Source organism: Macrobrachium rosenbergii, chromosome 15, assembly GCF_040412425.1.
Source record: "Macrobrachium rosenbergii isolate ZJJX-2024 chromosome 15, ASM4041242v1, whole genome shotgun sequence".
Taxonomy (NCBI): domain Eukaryota; kingdom Metazoa; phylum Arthropoda; class Malacostraca; order Decapoda; family Palaemonidae; genus Macrobrachium; species Macrobrachium rosenbergii.
The window spans coordinates 46,275,121-46,298,397 of NC_089755.1; the positions used below are offsets into that span (position 1 = coordinate 46,275,121).

General features: G+C 36.6%; 1 protein-coding gene across 27 annotated transcripts in view; it reads right to left on the reverse strand.

Annotated features, from left to right (window-relative positions):
• Positions 1 to 23,277, reverse strand: part of NfI (Nuclear factor I) — a 473,509-nt gene that overhangs the window by 116,950 nt on the left and 333,282 nt on the right. For all 27 annotated transcript variants that reach the window (XR_010855470.1, XR_010855469.1, XM_067117590.1 and 24 more), the window contains 3 exons: positions 16,645 to 16,800; positions 925 to 1,116; positions 31 to 214 (listed from right to left, as the gene is read on the reverse strand). Coding sequence is in view for 25 of the 27 variants with exons in the window: in XM_067117590.1 (XP_066973691.1) it covers positions 31 to 214; positions 925 to 1,116; positions 16,645 to 16,800 (532 nt within the window). In the remaining 2 variants the exon portion in view is untranslated. The remainder of the gene's footprint in view (positions 1 to 30; positions 215 to 924; positions 1,117 to 16,644; positions 16,801 to 23,277) is intronic.

Genomic DNA, 23,277 nt, shown 5'->3' on the forward strand with positions numbered 1-23,277 from the left:
GAGAAGAAGAAGGGAGCATCGCGGACTTACCGTTCATGGTGATGAAGTTAGAGAGATAAAGATCAAGCTCTCGGACGGATACGTTAATGTGGTACGGGTTGACGCAGAGGCCGGGGTGGAGGCAGTCCGGGCTCTTCTCCAATCGCTCGCCGTCGGTAGACTCCAGCGGGATCGCCTTGAACAAGATCACCATCACCAAGTCCAGACGCCACACCTGTCGGGGGTTAGACGACGGCACTCAGTGGAGGACATACCACCGCCAAAACATACAATGTTGTCGTAAACAGACTCTTAAGTACAAAGCTAAATTCTGAAAACCATTAAAATTTTAAATTGGACCATAATGTTTCAGTGGCGAGAAATTGTAATCAGCTAGAAACCCATCAAACGTTACGTGGAGATAGTTACTCAATGAATGTATGCACCACAATATCGTTAAATTCCGTTTATCAGTTCTCAAGACACTTTGTTAACACGTGAAGACATGGTCCCCCCAAAATATTCAAAACTGTTCTCTATGGTATGGCTCATGAGGGTCCTATCATAAATGCTTGAAAAGTTACACAAACTGAACGTTATATCATAACAATGTGTTTAAATTCACATACGTTCTATCTACAGTGTTTCACAAACACATGCCACACATGGAACTTGAGGTCAATCTTCAAATCTAAAAGGTCACCCAATGGAGCATCCTCGAGGTCAACCTTCAAATCTAAAAGGCCACCCAAAGGAGCATCCTTGATGTCAACCTTCAAATCTAAAAGGCCACCCAAAGGAGCATCCTTGAGGTCAACCTTCAAATCTAAAAGGCTATACCTTAGCAGGCCAACATCTAGCAGCATCCCTGAGGTCCACCTTCAAATCTAAAAGACCCCCCTTGGCAGCAACCTGCAGGACAACATAGCTAAGACCCTGCCGTACCTTATCAGCCTGCCGGAGGCAGTCGATGCGCCTCATCTTGCCCTTCTGGTCGGGATTGGAGAGGACGCACATGGCAGGCTTCTTGCCGGTGATGGAGAGCACGAAGTCCTCCCGACACTCCTGCGTGATGTCCTTCCTCAGCTTTCCCAGGAGGCGCGACGCCCACTTCTGCTTCACCTCGTTCTTCTCACTCTGAAATTGATAAGGAGGGTGGTATGTATTAATAGCTATATTCTAAACTGCTGATCTTTCAGATAGTATGGAAATTCGTTAATAAATGTTGTAAATAATCATATTTTGGATACAAAAGATAAAGCATGTGGGGATGCAAGGCGTTTGAATATGAGTCTGGGTTACCATATAGTTAACAAATATGTCTGACTTCACTTGTTTCCCCTCCCTCTATTCTCCTGACATAATTAAAAACTTATTTGTAGTACCATTCAAACATACTACAATAGAACTCAATACTAAATACAGTAAAATTTAGCGCGACACAAAAGCTTTCACTGCAACCGACAAAGCGAGATGATACATTGTGTCCGATAGACTGAGATCGTTCCTGGGGCGTGAGAAAATAAAAATGTCTTCGGTAAGAAAGAATGATTGCACCTAGGCAAAGATGGAATGAAAAGTCCAGGAGCTTAAGAAGGTCTAGCAATCACTCGTCGGCAGAACAGAGCCAGTCTCTCGGTTTTCGACGAAAGGAGAAGTCTGTGGTATTATTGGCGTCGACATGTGATCATGAATTTATTATTATTATTATTATGAGCTAAACTACAAACCAAACTGGAAAGGCAGAATGCGACAAGCGCAAGAGCTCAGACAGGGAATGTGCAGAATATAAAACACATAAGACGAGAATAAATTACATAAAAGAAATAAAAAATATCGAAGTAGAGAATACAATACAAAGGAAAAAAAAAACAAATAAAGATAAATACAATAATAAAAATTAATTATGAAGAGAGACTCACGTGAGCCCGCTCAAAAAGAAAGAAAGAAAGAAAGAAAAAAAAAAGGCGCTGGCATCCTCTTTGAACAAAAGGAATTTCCTATCATTAACCTACGAAACTAGGAAGATCATTCCACCATCTGGTCACAGCGTGAATTGAATATCTAAAGGATTTTATTAAATGTAAGAATAGTAATATAATGTGTAATAAAGAAAAGTTTTTGGGTCATAAAAATAAGACAGCTACTTTGATGATGATAATAATAATAATAATAATAATAATAATAATAATAATAATAATAATAACAACGTTCATTATTATTATTATTATTATTATTATTATTATTATTATTATTATTATTATTATTATTATTACTAAGAGACATCTGAGAAACATAAAAATATAAAAGGCTACTTTGAAGATAATATCGTCACCGCAATGATCTTTAAATCAATAAATACAGTAATAACATAATTTTCAAGATGACGATGACAACAAGTGTCAAACTTATTCTCATACCTTAATAAATACTGGGCTTTCCAATTTGTAGCTAAAACTTCAAATAAAAACATATCAAACCATGGCAAGTCATAAAATTACGCATAAACCACGAGGGAAAAACATAACATAAAATAAGAAAGACCACCTCATCAAATTAGGACGAAATATATCACCACACAAGTTAAACCTTCCGTGGAGGAGAATTTTTACCCTCAACCACCACCCCTCCCTCCCCCCTCCCTCCCTTCCGCCAAAGAAAAAAAAATCACCTCCTGTATCGTCAAACACTTCTACTCTCTTCACCGCCGCGTAAAAATGTCCGAAGGCAAAATAAATATCATCCCTAACAATAGTCTCATTGAATGGGACCTACAAACAAAACCGTCTGTCCCCTACCCATTCCCCCCACCCACATCTTCCCTTCCCCCAGCCCACCCACACCAAACCCCACGATCGTCTTTAACATAGTACAAGTGTCAGGCCAAATGTCACGGTGCCTATAATAAAGAACACCCACAAAGGGGGAGGGAAAGGACGCCCTTTTTAAATCAGCATTTCGGTAATGAGACCAGACAGCCGAGACGGGGAAGGCCAGAGGTGGGTTATGCTTATCCCCTCGGCGCTAACTCTCTCGAGTTATTGAAGAAAGAAGAAGGCGAGGAGGCACAGAGACTGTCAACATCTCGCTGACGGGCCTACATGTTTGCCTTCTTTACGACGCCAACAAGATCCTACTCCCGCCGCCGCCTCCGCCACTACTACTGCCGCCACCACTACGACACAGCCCCACCAGGGCCATGCTAGGGCTGACAGGAAGCTAGAGGCTTTAAGGATAATGCTGCAGGGACACAGGGTGTGGTAGCTGGGAGAAAGGACGTGGGAGGGGTAATACGTGTGACATGCACGCGATGATGTTTCCTTTTCCGAGGAGAAAGAGAAAACCAACTCGGGCTCTAAGAGGTCCATTCTTTAGCGGCACGATTTTAGATTGTTCCTTTTAACATAAGATCTACGACAAAATATGCATTTAATCTAAATTAAAATTAAAAACATTTTTACAGATCATTAAACAATTTTACATACAGACATGTTCCCGAGTGATATTACAACGTTACCAATTTCCAACTTCATTGGTGACACACAAGAAACCCAAAACAAACTCTACGGCTAAAATTACCCATGTTTCGGTAACTCCGCTGCCATTAATTAAAAACTTTATTTTAACATCTACATTTCTTTTAATAACTTAGCCTAAAATAAGTTATATTTAACATTACCAACACTTGGTATTGTTAAATTAAGATGATCAGAAAAATTCAATTTATTTATCATATACGCCACAGCTTTTAGTCTTCGTGAAAAAGGTAAGAAGTATGATACATACGAAAGAGACAAACTGATAATTATAAAACACACTACTTAATTAATCAAACACGCCAAGCCACGAGAGAGAGAGAGAGAGAGAGAGAGAGAGTAGAGAGGAATTGCATTAAGCATTTCACTACGCTTTGCCGCCACTATATCCACATATCTAACCCATAATGAATGGGGGTAATGCAAACAGGGTAACTTGTACACACTTTCTGGTTTTTAATTTTCATTCGTTCATTATGATTTCTTGTTGCCCTAACTGTCCAACTTCTCTGACACTGTCTGTCATTCAAGGAAAATGCCTTCTGGCCAACCTTTTAGGTCTAAAAATGTAAAGTTTGCGGTCTTGTTTAACTGTTTCTTAATAATAATAATAATAATAATAATAATAATAATAATAATAATAATAATAATAATAATAATAATAATAATAATAATAGTAAATTACCAATTTTATTTCTTCTCTTGAGAAAGGCACAATTTTGGTACATCGTTCGTTGCTGAGTGGAATTGACACTGTAATAACACCAATGGTAATATCAAGGAGAGAGAGAGAGAGAGAGAGAGAGAGAGAGAGAGAGAATTTCAACTGAATTATTTATTGCTTCTTATACCCAGTATTAACTTTAGCTTCGTGCACCATTTCCATCAGCATTTGACCGTTTCAAGGCTGTCAACATAAAACCTTTGCTTTGCATCTGCTAATAGAATACAAAGCAATACAAAAAAACATTTTCATAAAATCTAAACTTTCACAGTCTTCCATAAACACTGCGGGTATTGAAACATATGAAGAACAATGACATTTAAAACAGGATGAGTTTCCAAAACCTTTAGACTTTTCTGTAATTTTTTTTTTACCATTAAGTCTGCAAGGCTCGACCTTTTTTTTTAAAGTAATATTTACAACTAAATTCCTGCAATATTCGTAAACGAAAAAAAACCGTAAATATATGCTAACACACATACGTACCCAAAAATGTTTAAGGGGAAACACGTGGCCAACCAAGTACGAATCGTTATATTCGCAAAATTAAAATTCTGTAGTATGGACCCAGATGGCCCTAATAATTCAGTTCGAAAAAATTATTCACTTTAAAATCAATGCCATTGGCTAAGGCTTCCTTTTTGCTTACTTACTTATTAACTTTTATTATCTTTCCGGAAATTAATTTTTGGGAGAAAGTTGTGTACTTGAAAATATTTGTTCTTAATTGTTGCAATTAATCTATTATAAAAATGACACTAGAGCTTGCTACCCACTTATGCTACTGATAGTTTTAATGTTTTTGACAGAGAGAGAGAGAGAGAGAGAGAGAGAGAGAGAGAGAGAGAGAGAGAGAGACGAAAAGTGAAAGCCAGAAGGTGGTGCGAGAAGAGGACATTTTCTCCGGCATAACCAGGATTTCTCACTGATCCTCTTCCTGCCACAAGACTCCTCCACCCCTCTCCATTCCCTCCCCCGCCCCCCTCCAACCCTTCCCCTCCCCTTCCCACCTTCCCATAGGCCATCAAGCTCCATACAGGATACGTCTCGGAATTCATCAAACCACCGCGGCAGCCACATGCATATCCGTCGTTCCTTCCATCAGGAAGGACAAAGTTTCGGCCGCAAGCAATGAATACGGACTTAAAGTGTACACTGGAAACACAAAACATGCCAGAGAGAGAGAGAGAGAGAGAGAGAGAGAGAGAGAGAGAAACTGTATATTTGTAATTCAACTAGAGAGCGAGAGGGAGTTCAGAGTATTTGCAATTCTACCAGAGGGAGAGAGCGTACATTCTCTCTCTCTCTCTCTCTCTCTCTCTCTCTCTCTCTCTCTCTCTCTCTCTCTCTCTCATTGGCGACGCTGCGACTGAGGATCGCTAAAAGGGGGATCCACGACCCAGAGGAGGAATTTATTGCGCGGAAAACGGTTCTCCGGTTGGCTTGGAATTATGCAAAGGCTCGCCACAGCCACGCATAAGATCCTGAGCTATATACCCTGGGAGAAGAAGAAGAAGAAAAAAAGAATATAAAAAAAAAACTTAACACGATCTGATTTTAACTTGAATGATAATAGGAGTGAAGTGTAGGTGGCGGTTGGTACTGAAATATAAACTCTACCAGGACGGAAATTTAATACGTGCGCAGGCGAATAACGAATTAAATACGCCCTGACGAATAAGTGATTAAATACGCTTGGGTGGGCGCCTCGGGCCAAGGCAGGTCATTTGGTGCTTTGGTTAGGTGATTACGTGGAGGCGGCATTGGGTGGCGAGGAGGGGAGGGAGAGAGACGGAAGGGGAGGTGTATGGGGTGGGAGGAGGGGGTCAGAGTCCGCGTTACTTTTACGCCGTCCGGAGGAAATGACGAAATGCAACTCTTATCCTTTCCCGATGCCCTCCCGTGTGGGCGGGGTGGGTGGGTGGACGGGTAGAGAGTAGCGAGGAACGACGTGCCAAAAACCGTAGGGCAACGACGTGGCAGTGGGACAGTAGATGAGGAAAAAGGCAAAAAGAATAAAAAGGGAGAATTTTTTACTGGAAATGCATGAGAGAGGGAGACCAAACGCTTCCTACAAAGAGCATGTGCGGTAATTTTTTTTTTATTAATTTCACCATAAAATCGTCCCATTTAAAAATTTAAAAATAAACTGAAAGTAAATTTCCTAAAAACCATATGGTTATTAAACATAAAACATTCATTAAGATAGTGTGTGTGTCTGAGAGAGAGAGAGAGAGAGAGAGAGAGAGAGGGGAAAATTTCACCAGAAATGTATGTGGAAAATGAAATTTAGGTCGGGGTACATCTCCCAGCGGGAGACCGGTTCTGAACATGGGAGAGATGTGAAGCAGAAATCACGTTTCACCTTTGACCTCCCTGACATAAGATGGACGACAGAGGGTATGAACTGAGAGAACTACGCGGTCATGAAGAAAAAGTCTGAAAGTCTGAAAAACTTCTATACGAAGGTAAAAGTCAAATACAGTATTATGCAAGTTCCTCTTCTGGGTACGAATAATCCAAAATTAATGCCGAGGAAATTGCAAGCACACAGCAAGTGTGTATCCGCGCATTTATACCCAAGTTCCATATGCTGATGCGTGCATATACACTAGGTGTATATGTATATGTATATACACACACTTATATATACATATATATATATATATATATATATATATATATATATATATATATATATATATATATATATATATATATATATATATATATATATATATATATATATATATATATGGGTGTGCGCGCACGCGCGTGCTCATGTAAAAAGCATGAATATAACCCAACAGAACAGGCACAAAGCAAAGAAAAGAAAACAATATCTTGATTATATCAAAGTTTTATTGTGCGCCACTGCACAAAAACGAGGAAAAACGGAGAAGTAAAAGAAAGTTTGAAATAACGGAAAACTTAGAAAGTAATAAGGATGGAATTATATAAAGGAAAAAAAAGGGGACTATGACCTAGCAGGAAGAGTGTAAAACTACTGGAAAATACAACGAAGGGGCACAAATAAAAGTACGAAATATAGAAAACAGCGAAGCAGTATCACAAATACAGTTAAAATACAAAAAAAAAAGATAAATGATATATGAAATAATAAACAAGCAAAAAGTAGAGCGAATAGACATTATAGAGCGAATAGACATTATAAGTACAAAGGACATTACGGAGAACGAACAATAGGTAAAAGTACCAACAAGAAGGTTACTCTGAATAAGAACAAAATGATCGCGGCACAGAGAGAGAGAGAGAGAGAGAGAGAGAGAGAGAGAGAGAGGAATACCGTAGCTCGAGAGAAGCATTTAGGGCAAGCCACTAGAGGAAAGGAATACCATCCCCGGGGCCGTAAACATGCACCGAATTGAGGCCAGATAAAAGGTCCTGCCTGGGGCATTTCGCCGATCTAGGGCCCTTGGATGGGTCTCCTTCGCGTTCCTTCGCCCGCAACTTGACATAATCCTTCAAATCAAATGCAAAGCGTCCTTGCCGTTAGGCATTTGTACCAGGACGTTTGCAGGTAATTGTATGAAGGGGGTTTGTAAGAATTTGTATCGAGAAGTTTGTGTTTGTATCGACACTTTCGTATTTCTACTAAGAATTTTCTAAACAGTTTTAATAGGAATTTTGTATGTATTGTATTAATGTCTAGAAGTCTGTATTTCTATTAAGACGTTTTAATTTTCTGTAAAGGATAACTATTGTGCCGGCTTTGTCTGTCCGTCGGCACTTTATTTTGTCCGCACTTTTTCTGTCCGCCCTCAGATCTTAAAAACTACTAAGGCTAGAGGGCTGCAAAATGGTATGTTGATCACCTACCCTCCAATCATGACACATAACAAATTGCAGCCCTGTACCTTCAGTAGTTTTTATTTTATTTAAGGTTAAAGTTAGCCATAATCGTGCCTCTGGCAACCATGTACGACAGGCCACCACCGGCCCGTGGCTCATACAGCATTATACCGAGACCACCCAAAGATAGATCTATTTTTGGTGGCCTTGATCATACGCTGTAAAGAAAACTGGATTGCGCCGAAGGAACTTTGGCGTATTTTTTACTTGTTTAAGTATTTGCATTAAGAACTTTGTACGTATTCGTATCGGGAACTTTATTTATATATGGGAAAAGAAAGGTCTGATAACATCTCACTTCATGTATATATATATATATATATATATATATATACATATATATATATATATATATATATATATATATATATATATATATATATATATATATAATATATATAAATATATATATTACATATAAAACTCAAAACTTTACAGTTCGTAAAAGGTTGCAGTAAATGAAAAAACTAAAAATTTTTCTGAAACTGCCCAAAAATGTTTTCTTTTGTTATAGCAAAGGCGAGAGCAGATGAAATCTCCGTTATGTAAGGGAGATTATATATTACCTATTTTCGGGCAGTGTTTCTACATACCACTACGCTAACATGATTACTAACCTTGGCGTCATGTGAAAGGGCTTCATTAGTGAAATATGAAAACTATATACATAAAGCCTTTACCTCATAGTTTCAGTTATGGCCACGCCACGAATCAAACGTGAATGCAATCTACGGGATTTAGATTAATGTTTTCACCTACTTATAGTCTTGACAAAAGATGCAAAAATTGCACACTGACGAAAACCGGGCGGAGCACACGGGCGGCCTCCGTTCATGAACATCTATGATAATCAACCGTTGCAGAGTATCAATGAAGACTCATCAATATTTTAATCAATAAACAAAGAAAAGAAGACAGCATGAACAAATAAAAACAGAGCAATCTTTACCGAAGGAATAAGAAAATGTGATGTATCATTAACTGTCAGCTTGTCAGTTCTTTTCCTGAACTTAATTTATCTCGCATGATAGTACCCAGTAATGGTAAGCTTATCTCCGATAAAATAGAATACAAAATACGAGAGAGAGAGAGAGAGAGAGAGAGAGAGAGAGAGAGAGAGAGTTCTCTTTTTGCTCCAATCCTTTCCAGGGACCACAATCAGCGATATCAAGCATGCAAGGACTGCGAGAAAGAATTATTGCTAGCAATAGGATCCGATCGCCTATTAAAGCGCAACATCAGGGCAATAAGCGCACGACGTTATTTTCAGATCCCCTTTTGAGGGGGGTCTCAAAAACGGGACTTGGTGACCGGGTAGGGAAATGACCACAAAAGCAGACGCATGCCACCGGCATATCATTAGGATCATTCCTGTGGCATCAACGACAACAAAGACCATAAAATCATTAGGATCATTCCTGTGACATCAACGACAACAAAGACCATAAAATCATTAGGATCATTCCTGTGACATCAACGACAACAAAGACCATAAAATCATTAGGATCATTCCTGTGACATCAACGACAACAAAGACCATAAAATCATTAGGATCATTCCTGTGACATCAACGACAACAAAGACCACCAAATCAATTTTTTTTTGTATTCTGGATTCTCGTATAAACCATGCATATAATCTAACCGTAAACATCATATACTTCCGGCTAATAAACACGTACATGTACTCAGATAATGATCAAACGTGAGCACTCGAGAATGTTGACATGCACGTAGACTCTATGTACACCATTCAAACTCGTGTAAATGCGGAGGTCTGAATATTTCACATTAAAAAGCAATGAAAATTCAGTACTCCATAATACATCTTTATATTTTGAAAACCTTTTATTTACCTTTATAATCTAAATTTGTTGATAATACATCTCTTAAAGCAAATTCTTTAAAAAAATGCTTTTTTCTTATGCTACCTGGAAACACAACACTCAAAAACAATCAATTCTGTAAATAAAACGATCGAATCACCTATGGAAATTCCAGTGAAAACTGGAAATAAAAGATTTTCATCAACAGATATGAAAACGAAAAACATAAAGAACTTCGTAATACGAAGAATCATGAAGTCAATTAATTACTCGACATTCAAAACACGTTTTACGAACACTGAAAAAACGGATATAGAAGTTAAAACAAATCAGCATCGAGAACGAAGCAAAAGAGAAACACTCTTAAGAAGAAAATAAAGACTCTTCGGAAGAAACAAACTATATGAAAAACCCAGGAAAGCAACTCCTTCACAAACAATCAAAGGCAGTTTAGAAGAACAAAGCGAAAAATTAAAAAAAGCACTTTGGCATCAACAAGACGGCAAAAGAAAACAAAACGCTACAAAATAACAAAGGGCCACAGAAGAAAAGCACGATTTCCAAGGCAGGTTCCTTTGTGGTTTCACACCGGCCATTCTGCCCCATCTTTTCCTACTCCTACGTTCTGAGAAGTGGTGTTGCAATCACTTGGCCCTTCGAGTTTCATTCTCTATTTACTTCTTTATGTTCTGTCTCTTCTCTATGCTTCTGGGATTGTTCGGACTTAAATCAAAACTCAGCGTTAGGCGTTACAAAGACAGCTTTTGTGTTTCTTGTCATCAAAGGAGATACTAAGAAATGAATGCTAACTACTGTATTCTATGAAATTTCTTAGCAACGGAAGTTATATATATATATATATATATATATATATATATATATATATATATATATATATATATATATATATATATATAATATATAAAGGCTACGGCCTACCCCAACATAGATCAAAGTCCTTCCAGAAGGCATCTTGCTTACCCCATATGAAAAAAAAATGGGAAAAGCACGTTAAACGAAGAAGAAGAAGAAGAAGAAGAAGAAGAAGAAGAAGAAAGAATATATATATATATATATATATATATATATATATATATATATATATAGTATATATGTATATATATATATATAATTTCTGAGTACCATTAACTATTTTGGGCAGGCCACTGGTTGTGGCTTGGTTGGCAGTGGTCTCGTCTTTCAATTGAAAGACCTGGGCCTGATCCTGATGTGAGTAAGAAATTTACCTCTGTGTCGATTATTTCTATATATACATATACATACATACATACACATACACACGCATATGTATATATATATATATATATATATATATATATATATATAGATAGATAGATATATAAGGTTACTCCAGTTTCCAACTCCCACCGTCTCCAAGAGAAAATGAAAAGGCAGGGATAAGAGTAGGCATTATGCTCTGTCTTGTGAAAAAGCCGTGTGTGAAAGATACTTACAACAGACCTTTTAGTCAAGAGAGAACGATAATTGTGTAAATTGAGGCCTACGGCCGATGAGTGATAAATCAGGCCGCCCAATTCTTCAGTTGAAATATACATAATTCCTTTGAAAATGTCTATAAGCTTTATAACAATTTATAAGAAAAGCGTCTAACGAATAACGTATGATTTTATTAAATTTCAGACTTATAAAATCGTATTACAGCATCAACAGTTCAAACAAAATGTTATTCATTTTAATTCTAGTGAGGCACAAATATATGTAAAATATTTCTAAAAATAATTTTTCAAAAATTCCGTAAAAAGAATATTAGAAAGACCTAACAAAAAATACATTGAATGTAGAGAGAGAGAGAGAGAGAGAGAGATAAATTAGGAAGGAAGAGTCCACACACCGGATAAATCATAAATAATGATAAATGGATACAACAGAAAGCAAAAGGTGATGAATGATGATGGCTCGAGGGGGTAGGATCCTGAGAGAGAGAGAGAGAGAGAGAGAGAGAGAGAGAGAGAGAGAGAGAGAGAGAGAGAGAGAGAGAGAGAGAGAGAGAGAGACTCGGGATGAGACAGGTGTGAAATATAGACCGAATAAGAGACACGGAAGACGCACAGCGATGCTACCTCGACACTACTGAGACTACTGTTCGGGCACACGGTTGTATACTTATGGATACCCTCAAGACGTCGGTGTTGTTAACCCAACTCTCACACACACACACACACACACACACGGCAGTCGGATACTACCGCCGCTATTTGCACGGCGCATCACTGCTAAGAAAGCAGAAAGCCCGTTGAGTTTTGATGTAAGTCTGAATAATCCCAGAAGCACAAAGAAATAAACAGAACATAAAGAAGTAAACAGAGAATCGAAACTCGAAGGGCCACGTGATTGCAACACCACTTCTCAGAACGTAGGAGTAGGAAAAGATGTGTGAAAGCGCAAAGAAATCTGCCTTGGAAACCGTGCTTTTCTTCTGGGGCCCTTTGTTATTTTGTAGCGTTTTGTTTTCTTTAGCGTTGTTGTTGATGCCAAAGTTTTTTTTTTTTTTATTTCTCACTTTGTTCTTCTAAACTGCCTTTGATTGTTTGTGAAGGAGTTGCTTTCCTTGGTTTTTCATACAGTGTGTTTCTTCTTAACAGTCTTTCTCTTTTGATCGGTATACATGCCTGAAGCCATTAGGATGCTGCTGGCGTTAATTGAACTGAATACAGAATTTAGGCCAAAGGCCAAGCATCGGGACCTATGAGGCTATTCAGCGATGAAACGGAAATTGACAGTAAAAGGTTTGAAAGGTGTAATAGGGGAAAACCTCGCAGTTGCACTATGAATCAATTGTTAGGAGAGGGTGGAAAGTAAGATGGAAGAAAGAGAATATGAAAGGAGGTACAGTAAAAAGGAAGGAAAAGGGTTGCAGCTAGGGGCCGAAGGCACGCTGCAAAGAACCTTAAGTAATGCCTACAGTGCACCGCATGAAGGTACTGATGTTAAACGAACACACTAACTGCCGCAACAGTTATCCGAGTTACACTAGTACGAAATGGGCAGTTTCACGAAAGGCCCACAAAAATGTGAATGATTTATGGTTACTAGAACTGGCGTCGCTAAAATAAACATAAGAAAACAAATGTATATTTAATGTACGACGCAGAGACAGACAGAGAGAGAGTGAGAAAATTCCTTGGACAAGTGAAGATTTTTAAAAGGATTTTTGTTCTTCTGATTGGTCTTCTATTCTAATTTAAATGTTTAATTACAGTCTTCCTTCGAGTTTTCCCGAAATCCATGTAGTTTATCGCGCTGTTATATAAGAGAATTCTCATTACATTCGTCAGATAATACTGCTTCATAAATACTTATATTAGCAATATACATATATATATATATATATATATATATATATATATATATATATATATATATATATATATATATATATATATATATATATATATATATATATATATATATATATATATAAAATGATATTCCTACCGGTATCGAGCTACCCATCTCCTGATTATACCATTTAGTAACGCACAGTGCGTTAATTCATTGAAATACAGAAAACCTTACGGATTTTTTTAAAATTTACATATATACCCATCGCAAGACTACGGCATCAATGAGCACTGACGTAATGATGCGGGATAACTTACAACAAGACAATCATCCTATGGATAATAAGTCCATATTTTCTTACAGTCAACAAAAATAGTTTTCCCAGCCATGGCCATTCAGGAAGAAAATCAAAATAGAGGCTTTACTGAAAATCACACACTTTTAAACCACTGACTAGTGTTTGATAATAAAAGACTTATTTGATCACGATGCAAAAGTTCGCTGATACTTCTAGCCTGTTTCCAAGAGTCTAGAGTTCTTCCGTATACTGCTGAATTGCTTGCTAATAATTTTTTTTTTATATTTAACCAGTGAAAATGTAACCACTTACGCAGGTAAATTATCTCATGATCACATTGCTCGAAGGACACGTCTACACGAACAAACAAATAACAACTTAATACAAATAATAAATAAAAACGCTTTCATTACCAAGAGAAGTTTCTCTCTGATTGTCTCACTGGTTACCAAATGAGGAAGAAAACTCAAGCCTACCTTTATATACGTCATTATCAGTCACTTCTCGTTCCACTAAAAATGTTTAAGTATTTCAATAATCCTATTAACTTGAATGTAATTTAACACACATATGCAACAGAGGATATGAATTACACGATTCATAATTGACGTCAAGAGCAATTTTTTTTACACGTCGAAATCTTGAGTGTCACAGAACGGAAGTACCGAACTCACTCTGAAGAGGCCCACAAAGGCTATATGTTACAAAATGTGTTGAAGAGAACGATATTAATAAGGAGTCCTACCAAGTTCTAATATTTCCATCTACGCTTTTATGTTACAAAATGTGTTGAGGAGAACGATATTAAGAGGGAGTCCTACCAAGCTCTAATATTTCCATCTACACTTTTATATGTTACCAGATGTGTTGAGGGGAACGATATTAATAGGGAATCCTACCAAGTTCTAATATTTCCATCTACACTTTTATATGTTACAAAATGTGTTGAGGAGAACGATATTAATAGGGAGTCCTACCAAGTTCTAATATTTCCATCTACACTTTTTTAAATGGAGTGTTTAACGATGTCCCCAACATTAAAGAAAAATAAACAATTACGAAAATGAAATGAAAAAAATTATACAAATAATCCAATGTGTAACTACTACCTAAAGAGCATACAACGAATTCACTCTAGCGACATTTAGTTATAGAAGGCCCAAACTTAGCAAGGAACACATACTAGGAAATGAGAGAGAGAAAAAAGAGCGGTCTTCAAAAGAGATTAAAAAAAATATATAACGGCTACATGAACATAAAAATGGGGAACAGTACGACTTAAGCCTAAGCGACCAGGCACTGCTATGGAGAAGGGATATTCAGTGTCATCGTAAATGAAAGTGAGAAGAGAATGAAAATTTGAAAATGGAAAGAATAATATTAGTTAATTTAAATATATATATATGTATATATATACATATACATACATACATACATACATACATACATACATACATACATATATATATATATATATATATATATATATATATATATATATATATATATATATATATATATATATAATATAGCAAACATTCACAGCAACTGATAATTATCAAGTAAACCCGAGCAGCTCACTAATGCCGATCAAGTAAACCCGAGCAGCTCACTAATGCCGATCACGACTTTATCTCGACGGATAAGAGAATCGACTCTCTCGTCTCGAGCGATTTTTCCTCCATGACTAACAGAAAAGATAACGAAAAGGAATAAGGAATTTTTCGCTCATTTACGAAAAAAATGAACAAAAGAAGAGGATATAACTGAGAAAAGCACAAAATCCCAGTGGTGAGGAATATACTGAAAATGAACTTTGAATATTTATGAAAAAATTTATGCCTAGATTAATAGCAGTAACCCCTCGTTAAAACGCCCTCTTAAACTGTACTTTACTTTACTTTAAACCGTAACTTGATACCCTGTGACTTTGAGAATCGGGTGACACTGAAGCAAGTGTATCCAGCAGCGCTCGGAGTGAGTGTTACTTATAGATCTTAAAAGTCTTACATAATGCCTTAGAGGGCTGGTGCAAGAAGGAAGTCATATGCCCAAGAGAATCGGTGTGCGATAATTACAACTTTTTATGTTCTTGCCACAAGGTTTGGGAGTCTCGTGCAATTGGCAGTGGGTCACAGTGGGGTACGAATAGCTGAGTGAGTGAATGATAAATATGCTTTTTAAACTCTTTTTATCTGACACCGGGAACTCGGTGCCACTGGCAATACCCACAGTGATGGCCAAGGGGCCACCAGAGAGACTGCGTGATATTTATAGTCTTTATGACCTGAGTCATGTGTTATGTTCAGTGGCATCATCACCACTGCCGTTGCTTAGCAAAGTCCATTGGAAGCAGGCTGGTTTAAAGTTAAGAGAGATTGTATAATAGTTCATTTGTTAAATGTGTTAGACCAATTCAGTAAACAGCGAGCTTAAACTTAGACAGAATATGAAGAGGTACAACAGCCGTATTTCTTATCATATGTTAAGATTAATAAGTCTCCAGCGCTCTATACTTGACCTATTAATTCGAGACTGACGACGAAAACAATTATTATACTGAAATTTCGAACTACAAATATCACTGACAAACGCGAATTTTAAAGTGAAATAAAAACACTAACAATCGCAAATAGGCTTCTTGTAAGTTTATGTTTGTATAATTGAATGTGCAGACAGGTAAAGATAAAATGAGAAAATAAGAAAAATGATAAAAAAAAGGAGAAATTACACACACAAAAACATGTATGTGTACTATGTATGCTGCTGAAAATACAATCATGCCTAAATCTCAGATGCCCAAAAAGGACCCCCATGAAGAACACACAAACATGTATGTGTACCATGCAAGCTGATGAAAGTACAACCATACCTAAATATTATATGTAGTCACTCAAAAATGTTTTGCAACATGTTCCAGAAATTTTCGTTCGCCTAACAATAATTTATTCGTTTTATATATTTAAGGAATCGTGCTTTTCTTATTCGATTCTGAGGACTCCCTTGAAGAACACAGAGGTCATCCCCCCATCCCCCACCCATCCTTCACCTCAAACCAAAAGTTCTTTGCTCAAGGACCACCTACCTGTAGCTCATCCTTGCACCTCCTCTCCTCCTCGAGTGACATCCTCTTCTCATGCTTCTTGAAGTACTTCCGCTTGGCGGCCTGCAGGTTGAACCACGTGTAGGCGAAGGACTTTACATGTGGCAGCAGCGCCTCGATGAATGGGTGGAACTCATCCTGCGGGAGAACAATCGAAGGATGACTAGGAGTATTCCTTTGGATCGCTCAGCTGAATAATGGTGGAATGTGATGGTGAAGGATGTTTGGCTGTTATAAGTAAAGAATGATGATGGGAAGTCTTTTGTAAATGTGTTAAAATTGTGAATATATATATATATATATATATATATATATATATATATATATATATATATATATATATATATATATATGTGTGTGTGTGTGTGTGTCTGTGCATCAGTAATTGTGTGTGTATGTATATATATATATATATAGGAGATAGATATATATATATATATATATATATATATATATATATATATATATATATATATTATATATATATATATAACGTTTGCACAGAGAATAAAGGGGGAATGGATTTATACGTATTTAATTGTATGTTTGTTCTTCCTGTTACACATGTCTGATATGCATAATATGTATATGCGTATGTGTTAAAACCATACACAAAGTATTTTGCGCATGTGTAATTATATGTCCCAATAAAAATATAAATAATGAAGTGAATTTAGAAATGGAATAAAGCTTATTTAGTTTTTTTTTTTTTACCAAACTTATGATATTCTATTTCTTCAACGTACACAAAAACTGGTATTTCCTCAGAATCACTCTGCCTCTTTACCTCTTTGTAAGTAGACACGCACCACTCCATTGCTTTATCATCAGTTTTCAAATTTTATATATATATATATATATATATATATATATATATATATTAATATATATATATATATATATATATATATATATATATATATATTTCTACTACTAGTTGACTTCAGGTGGCTCAAAAAGTGCCTTTTACCCAACTATCCTATTGCATCACCAAAAATATTCATTACTCCTTAAATGACATCTTTAAAGTAGCGCACTTTAATCAGCTGAGAAATGACCCCAAGTGGACAAAACAACTGACACTTTCCATAAGAAATTATCTTGCTCTAACGATTCACTTCTAACATCATGTAGTAGGTCTGCAATTACATCAGGCATTCATCTAATATGAATGATACTTTATCTCATACATATTCTTCATAATTATATCCAGTTACAATACCTCAAACTTACGATGTAATGAAAGATTTACTTTAATGTATCAATCTGCAATACTCAGTTGCATCAAAAGATCATATCAAAGTTTCGCTCCTTTAAACTGTATGTTATGAATAAACTGGAGATGAAACGAACGAAAAATAAATATGCGTATTTTACTGCCTCTGTTGCCGAGGGACGAAGAAATAAACCCAATACCCCTATCAGAACCATTCCTCTTGCGTTTATTTTTATTTTTATTTTTTTTTTTTTTACATTTCCAACCGACCCGCTCGCCAAATTCGGACACCCAACACCCCTCGCCCCCCTTTTTCCTTTCTGCGTAAAAGAATACGAGAATTATCCTTGGACACAAAAGGATTCCCCAGTCGGGATCAACATTCGTCGCCATAACATCCACACCTATAAACCCAAGAAGGAACACCTTCCGCCCCCTTTTCCCCCTACCAGACAATACGAAGAGATTTCCTCCCTCCCCTCCCCAAACCCCGCCTCCCATTCCCATACCTCTTCTAGAGTCGTACAGGCACAAACATCTACTGCAGGGGGAGAGTAAAGTCGCCACTTAATCCGGCAGGGGGTGAGGCTGTTTCCTTCAACCTGACTTTGAAACCACGCCCCCTTCCAAACTTTGAAGTTCCGCCCCCTAAGGCGATTCTTCTGAAAACTGTCACCACCTGAAATCCTCGGATGTATTTGCAAAGGGAAGGAAAATATCGTCCAGATATTAGTGGCAGTTTTGCGTAAAGGAAAAAATAAAATAAAAGCAAAATAAATAATAAAGAAGAAAGGGATTCTTTTGATCTCTCGCGCAGATCGAAAAGATTAAGTCAAGTGGAAAGACTTCGGGAATCCTTTTCCTTATATTCTTTACAATAAAAAGTCAAGCATCTGCTAAAGATTGCGTACATAAATTCGGTTCCTTTCTTTCCTATTCTCTTGCCTTTTCTACATATATCTGTCAAAAGTGTTTTTATATTTTGTATATTTTTATATTTTGTATATTATTATAAAATGAATCAATATTCAACATTATATATATATAGAGATATATATATATATATATATATATATATATATATATATATATATATATATATATAATATATATATATATATATATATATATAAAATTTTATGTATATTGTACATAAATATATTTACATTATACACACATGTGTGTATATATATATATATATATATATATATGTATATATATATATATATATATATATATATATATATATATATATATATATATATATATGTGTGTGTGTGTGTGTGTGTGCATTTACATCATCTGAGGAGCACTCTCGCTTGATTCTATACAACCTCCCTTACATTCCAATACCCTTACACACCATACATCCAATTTTTCTAATTTTTCCCTTTTCTTCATTCCCATGTAACACTTTGGAATTTCCCAGCCTTCCATCCTCCGAGTTATCTCAAGGCACACAGCTCCGTCTTTACATACGCTTCTTATTCTCAGCTTAGTCCCTCACAATTCAAAAATTCCTGAGGATTAGTGACAACAAAGAAGTAACTTTACAAAAATGGATTAAAATTACATGCTGCATGTATCACAAAAACAACAGTTTTATTTCTAAATCTTGAAACAGCGATAATTCCTTGTTTTTTTTTTTTATAGATGATTAGCCTAAAACATTCATTCCAAAATCCTTGTCACTTAAATCAATATGATCAACAATTTCTAAATAAAAAAAAAAACACACGTATCCAGCAAGATACTGAGCAACATACAATAAAACAACCAAGTCATTAATATACAAGCAACTAAATAAAGATTCCCGTCAAGAAACAATCGCTCTTCAACCGTGCGTCACACGAGATACTTCTGAGATCCCTTTACGCGATCATCGTTCCCGACCTCCGCATGACATCGGAAAATTCGGTGACTCACAAACGGAAGCATCTATGGGGGCGCCCGATTTCCACCATCCACAACCTACAGCCTAATTTTCTTCTGCCCTGCCACGCCAGCGGTCTATTCCCCGACGCAGCTGAAGGCGGTGGCTACGGCGGCGGTTCTCTCACCGGGTTGAACTTTTTGAGTCTTCTTCTGGTTCGTTTGTCTTGAATTTCAATTTTACAGTTCTAGCGTAATTACAGATTTTCTTCTGATACCCCCGAGTGGCATATCATTCAGATTACACTAGCTAGGCCTGTGTGTGTATGTGTCTGTGTCTATATATATATATATATATATATATATATATATATATATATATATATATATATATATATATATATATATATTATATACTGTATATATATATATATATATATATATATATATATATATATATATATATATATATATATATATATATATATATACATACATATGAGAGAGAGAGAGAGAGAGAGAGAGAGAGAGAGAGAGAGAGAGAGAGAGAGAGAGAGAAATTCAATGATTCATTTATGTCATCTTCCCCTATTCCTTTCAGTATTACTTCCGGAGTCACTATCGCTGATGAAAATAAAAAAAAATGGTGACATTTCTCTCTCAAGCTGATGTTTTGTATCGATAATGAGCATTCCAATAAGCCTTAAATCAATAAAACGTAAACATTGAAAAAGATGAATAATAAACAGACATATTGCAAATAAAAAATTCTGCTGTGCTGTTGGTCCACACAATTTAGAAACAACCGTAGGGTTGTTCACAAACCTTTGGATTCCAGATCTTTTACATCGACAACAATAACGGAGATAGCAGAGTATATGAACAGAGGCTTACTACCCACAGAGAGAGAGAGAGAGAGAGAGAGAGAGAGAGAGAGAGAGAGAGAGAGAGAGAGAGAGAGAGAGACCGTCGCCACAGTATACAGGATTAAAGTCAAGTTAACCAGCGAAAACATTAAGCCTAATGTCGCTTCATTCCCTGCGACTCACTCCACACAGTATCTGACACAGAGAGAGAGAGAGAGAGAGAGAGAGAGAGAGAGAGAGAGAGAGAGAGAGAGAGAGAGAGAGAGAGAGAGAGAGAGAGAGAGAATATCATACATACATTTCTAACCCATCTTTGTAAGCGTGAATGTAATTCTAAAGTAAAGGAATAATTTTTAAAAAAGTAATTCTTTGCCCAAAAGTATTGAAAACCCCAAAATGCCTACCCGGCTTTCTAACATAAATCTCTCAGATAGTGAACCGTATCTAAGGAGAGCACGTTTTACTTGTATAATATTTCGAACAGAAGACTCATACTGAATAATCTGCAGGCAAATTCAACTCCTGCTTAGTTTACCATCAAATATAAAATGGCGTTTAAAAAATCTAAACAGCTACCAAAACATACGCGATTATTGTCCGTTTTTAGTTTTCTGAAAAGAAAACTTTTGCGCCGGCTTTGTCTGTCCGTCCGCACTTTTTTCTGCCCGCCCTCAGATCTTAAAAACTACTGAGCCTAGAAGGCTGCAAATTGCTATGGTGATCATCCACCCTCCAATCATCAAACATATCAAATTGCAGCCCTCTAGCCGCAGTAATTTTTATTTTAATTAAGGTTAAAGTTAGCCATAATGGTGCGTCTGGCAACGATAGAGGATAGACCACCACCTGGCCGTGGTTAGTTTCATGAGCCGCGCCTCATACAGCATTATACCGAGACCACTGAAAGATAGGTCTATTTCCGGTGGCCTTGATTATACGATGTACAGAAAACTCGATTGCTCCGAAGAAACCTCGGCGCATTTATTACTCGTGTTCTTTTTCTGCGCTGACGGTAAATATCCGTAGTCGATATCACTGAAGCTCACCGTGCTTGGTAGAGTGGAGACTCGGTATACTTTTAACGTGGTTTTTTTTATTCATGGAGTTTGCACTCGTTGATTTTACTGCCTCAATAGTTTTGAAAAGTAAGCAAAATATAAATATGCTGGAATGACATCTTTAAACATTCGTTAAAATAATATTGCATTCGAAAATACAAAAAAGAAATACAAAGAGATCGGCCAATCAGATACAAGACACAAACATCAAGGATATGGGCATCGCGTATTAACCTAAGGTTAACATGCCGATAAAAAGACAAAATTCCGATTAAAACCAGACTAAACTTACTCCACACCCTCATATTAAAAGAGTGAATTTTAATGAATTCAAAATAGCTATTTCAGCAGCGGCTACACCGTCTTAGTTTCATTTACATTCAAAGACCGTAACAGCTGATATATTACCAACTTTTCGTAAGTACGTCGCGAGTAGTTAAACGCGATGGAAAAATACCGTAGAGTTCATCACCAACGGAGTAAGAACTAAGGTTACAGAAGTACGAGAGAGAGAGAGAGAGAGAGAGAGAGAGAGAGAGAGAGAGAGAGAGAGAGAGATAACTTATAGAAAAAAGGTGACAAATAATTAAGTAAGAGAGAATCGAAAATATAAAGATACACCTGTCATTCAGGAGACGTCCGCAGCAGTGAGAGAGAGAGAGAGAGAGAGAGAGAGAGAGAGAGAGATGCCGTTGTGAAGAGATACCGTGCGGAACAGACTGCCTCAACGGGAGAGAAAAATAAGGAAAGAAAACACCCACACGGGCAGATAAGAGAGGCGGCGAAACAAGGACTGGATTTTACTGGGGACTTGTAACACTCGGAGGAAAACAAGATGTTTTGAAGAGCGATTGGCTGCGCAGTTCACCTCACTGCGCGCACATTCAAACGTAAATTATCATCATAAAAAATCAGACTGTTAATGTTTGCGATGAAATAAATTCTATTATTATACAAAACCCAACACCTGTGATATTTCATTTTGGAGAAATCAAATCTGACGACTTCAAGGATTCCGCGATAATTCACGTCAGCAACTATATATAGTATTATTTGATATAATACCAATAATAGTATTTAATTAAAATCGATACTAAGGAAACATTTTTCCATCTGTTTTTATAGGGTCACAGTCAAAATATATAACGCTGGTGCAAGAAAACATCATTTACATTATTGGTTAGCAAGTCATAAGAAACTCATCAACAAAAACTAATTTCATCAAATAAAATAAAGTTGACTTTAATATGCCACAAACATACACATATGAAATACCCTATGCATATAAACAAGCCTTGGAAACTCTTACAAATTCTGAAAAAAGACTTCAAAACAACAAACACGTTTACCTTTAAATGAATCTTCATTATGAGATTGGTTAATATTCACCTACAACATCCTACCAACATATTCAAATAAACAGAACGCGCATCAATCATGGCCGCGCAAGGAGCAGCTTTTATCCAAATCTTGTGATCTCTACGCCTTGTTTGTTTACAGGAAAGCAACACAGATAAGATAAATATACAATAATATAACAGGTTTTAGATTATACTTTGACTTACATTTCCTATATATTTTTAAATGCAATCAGAAAAAATTA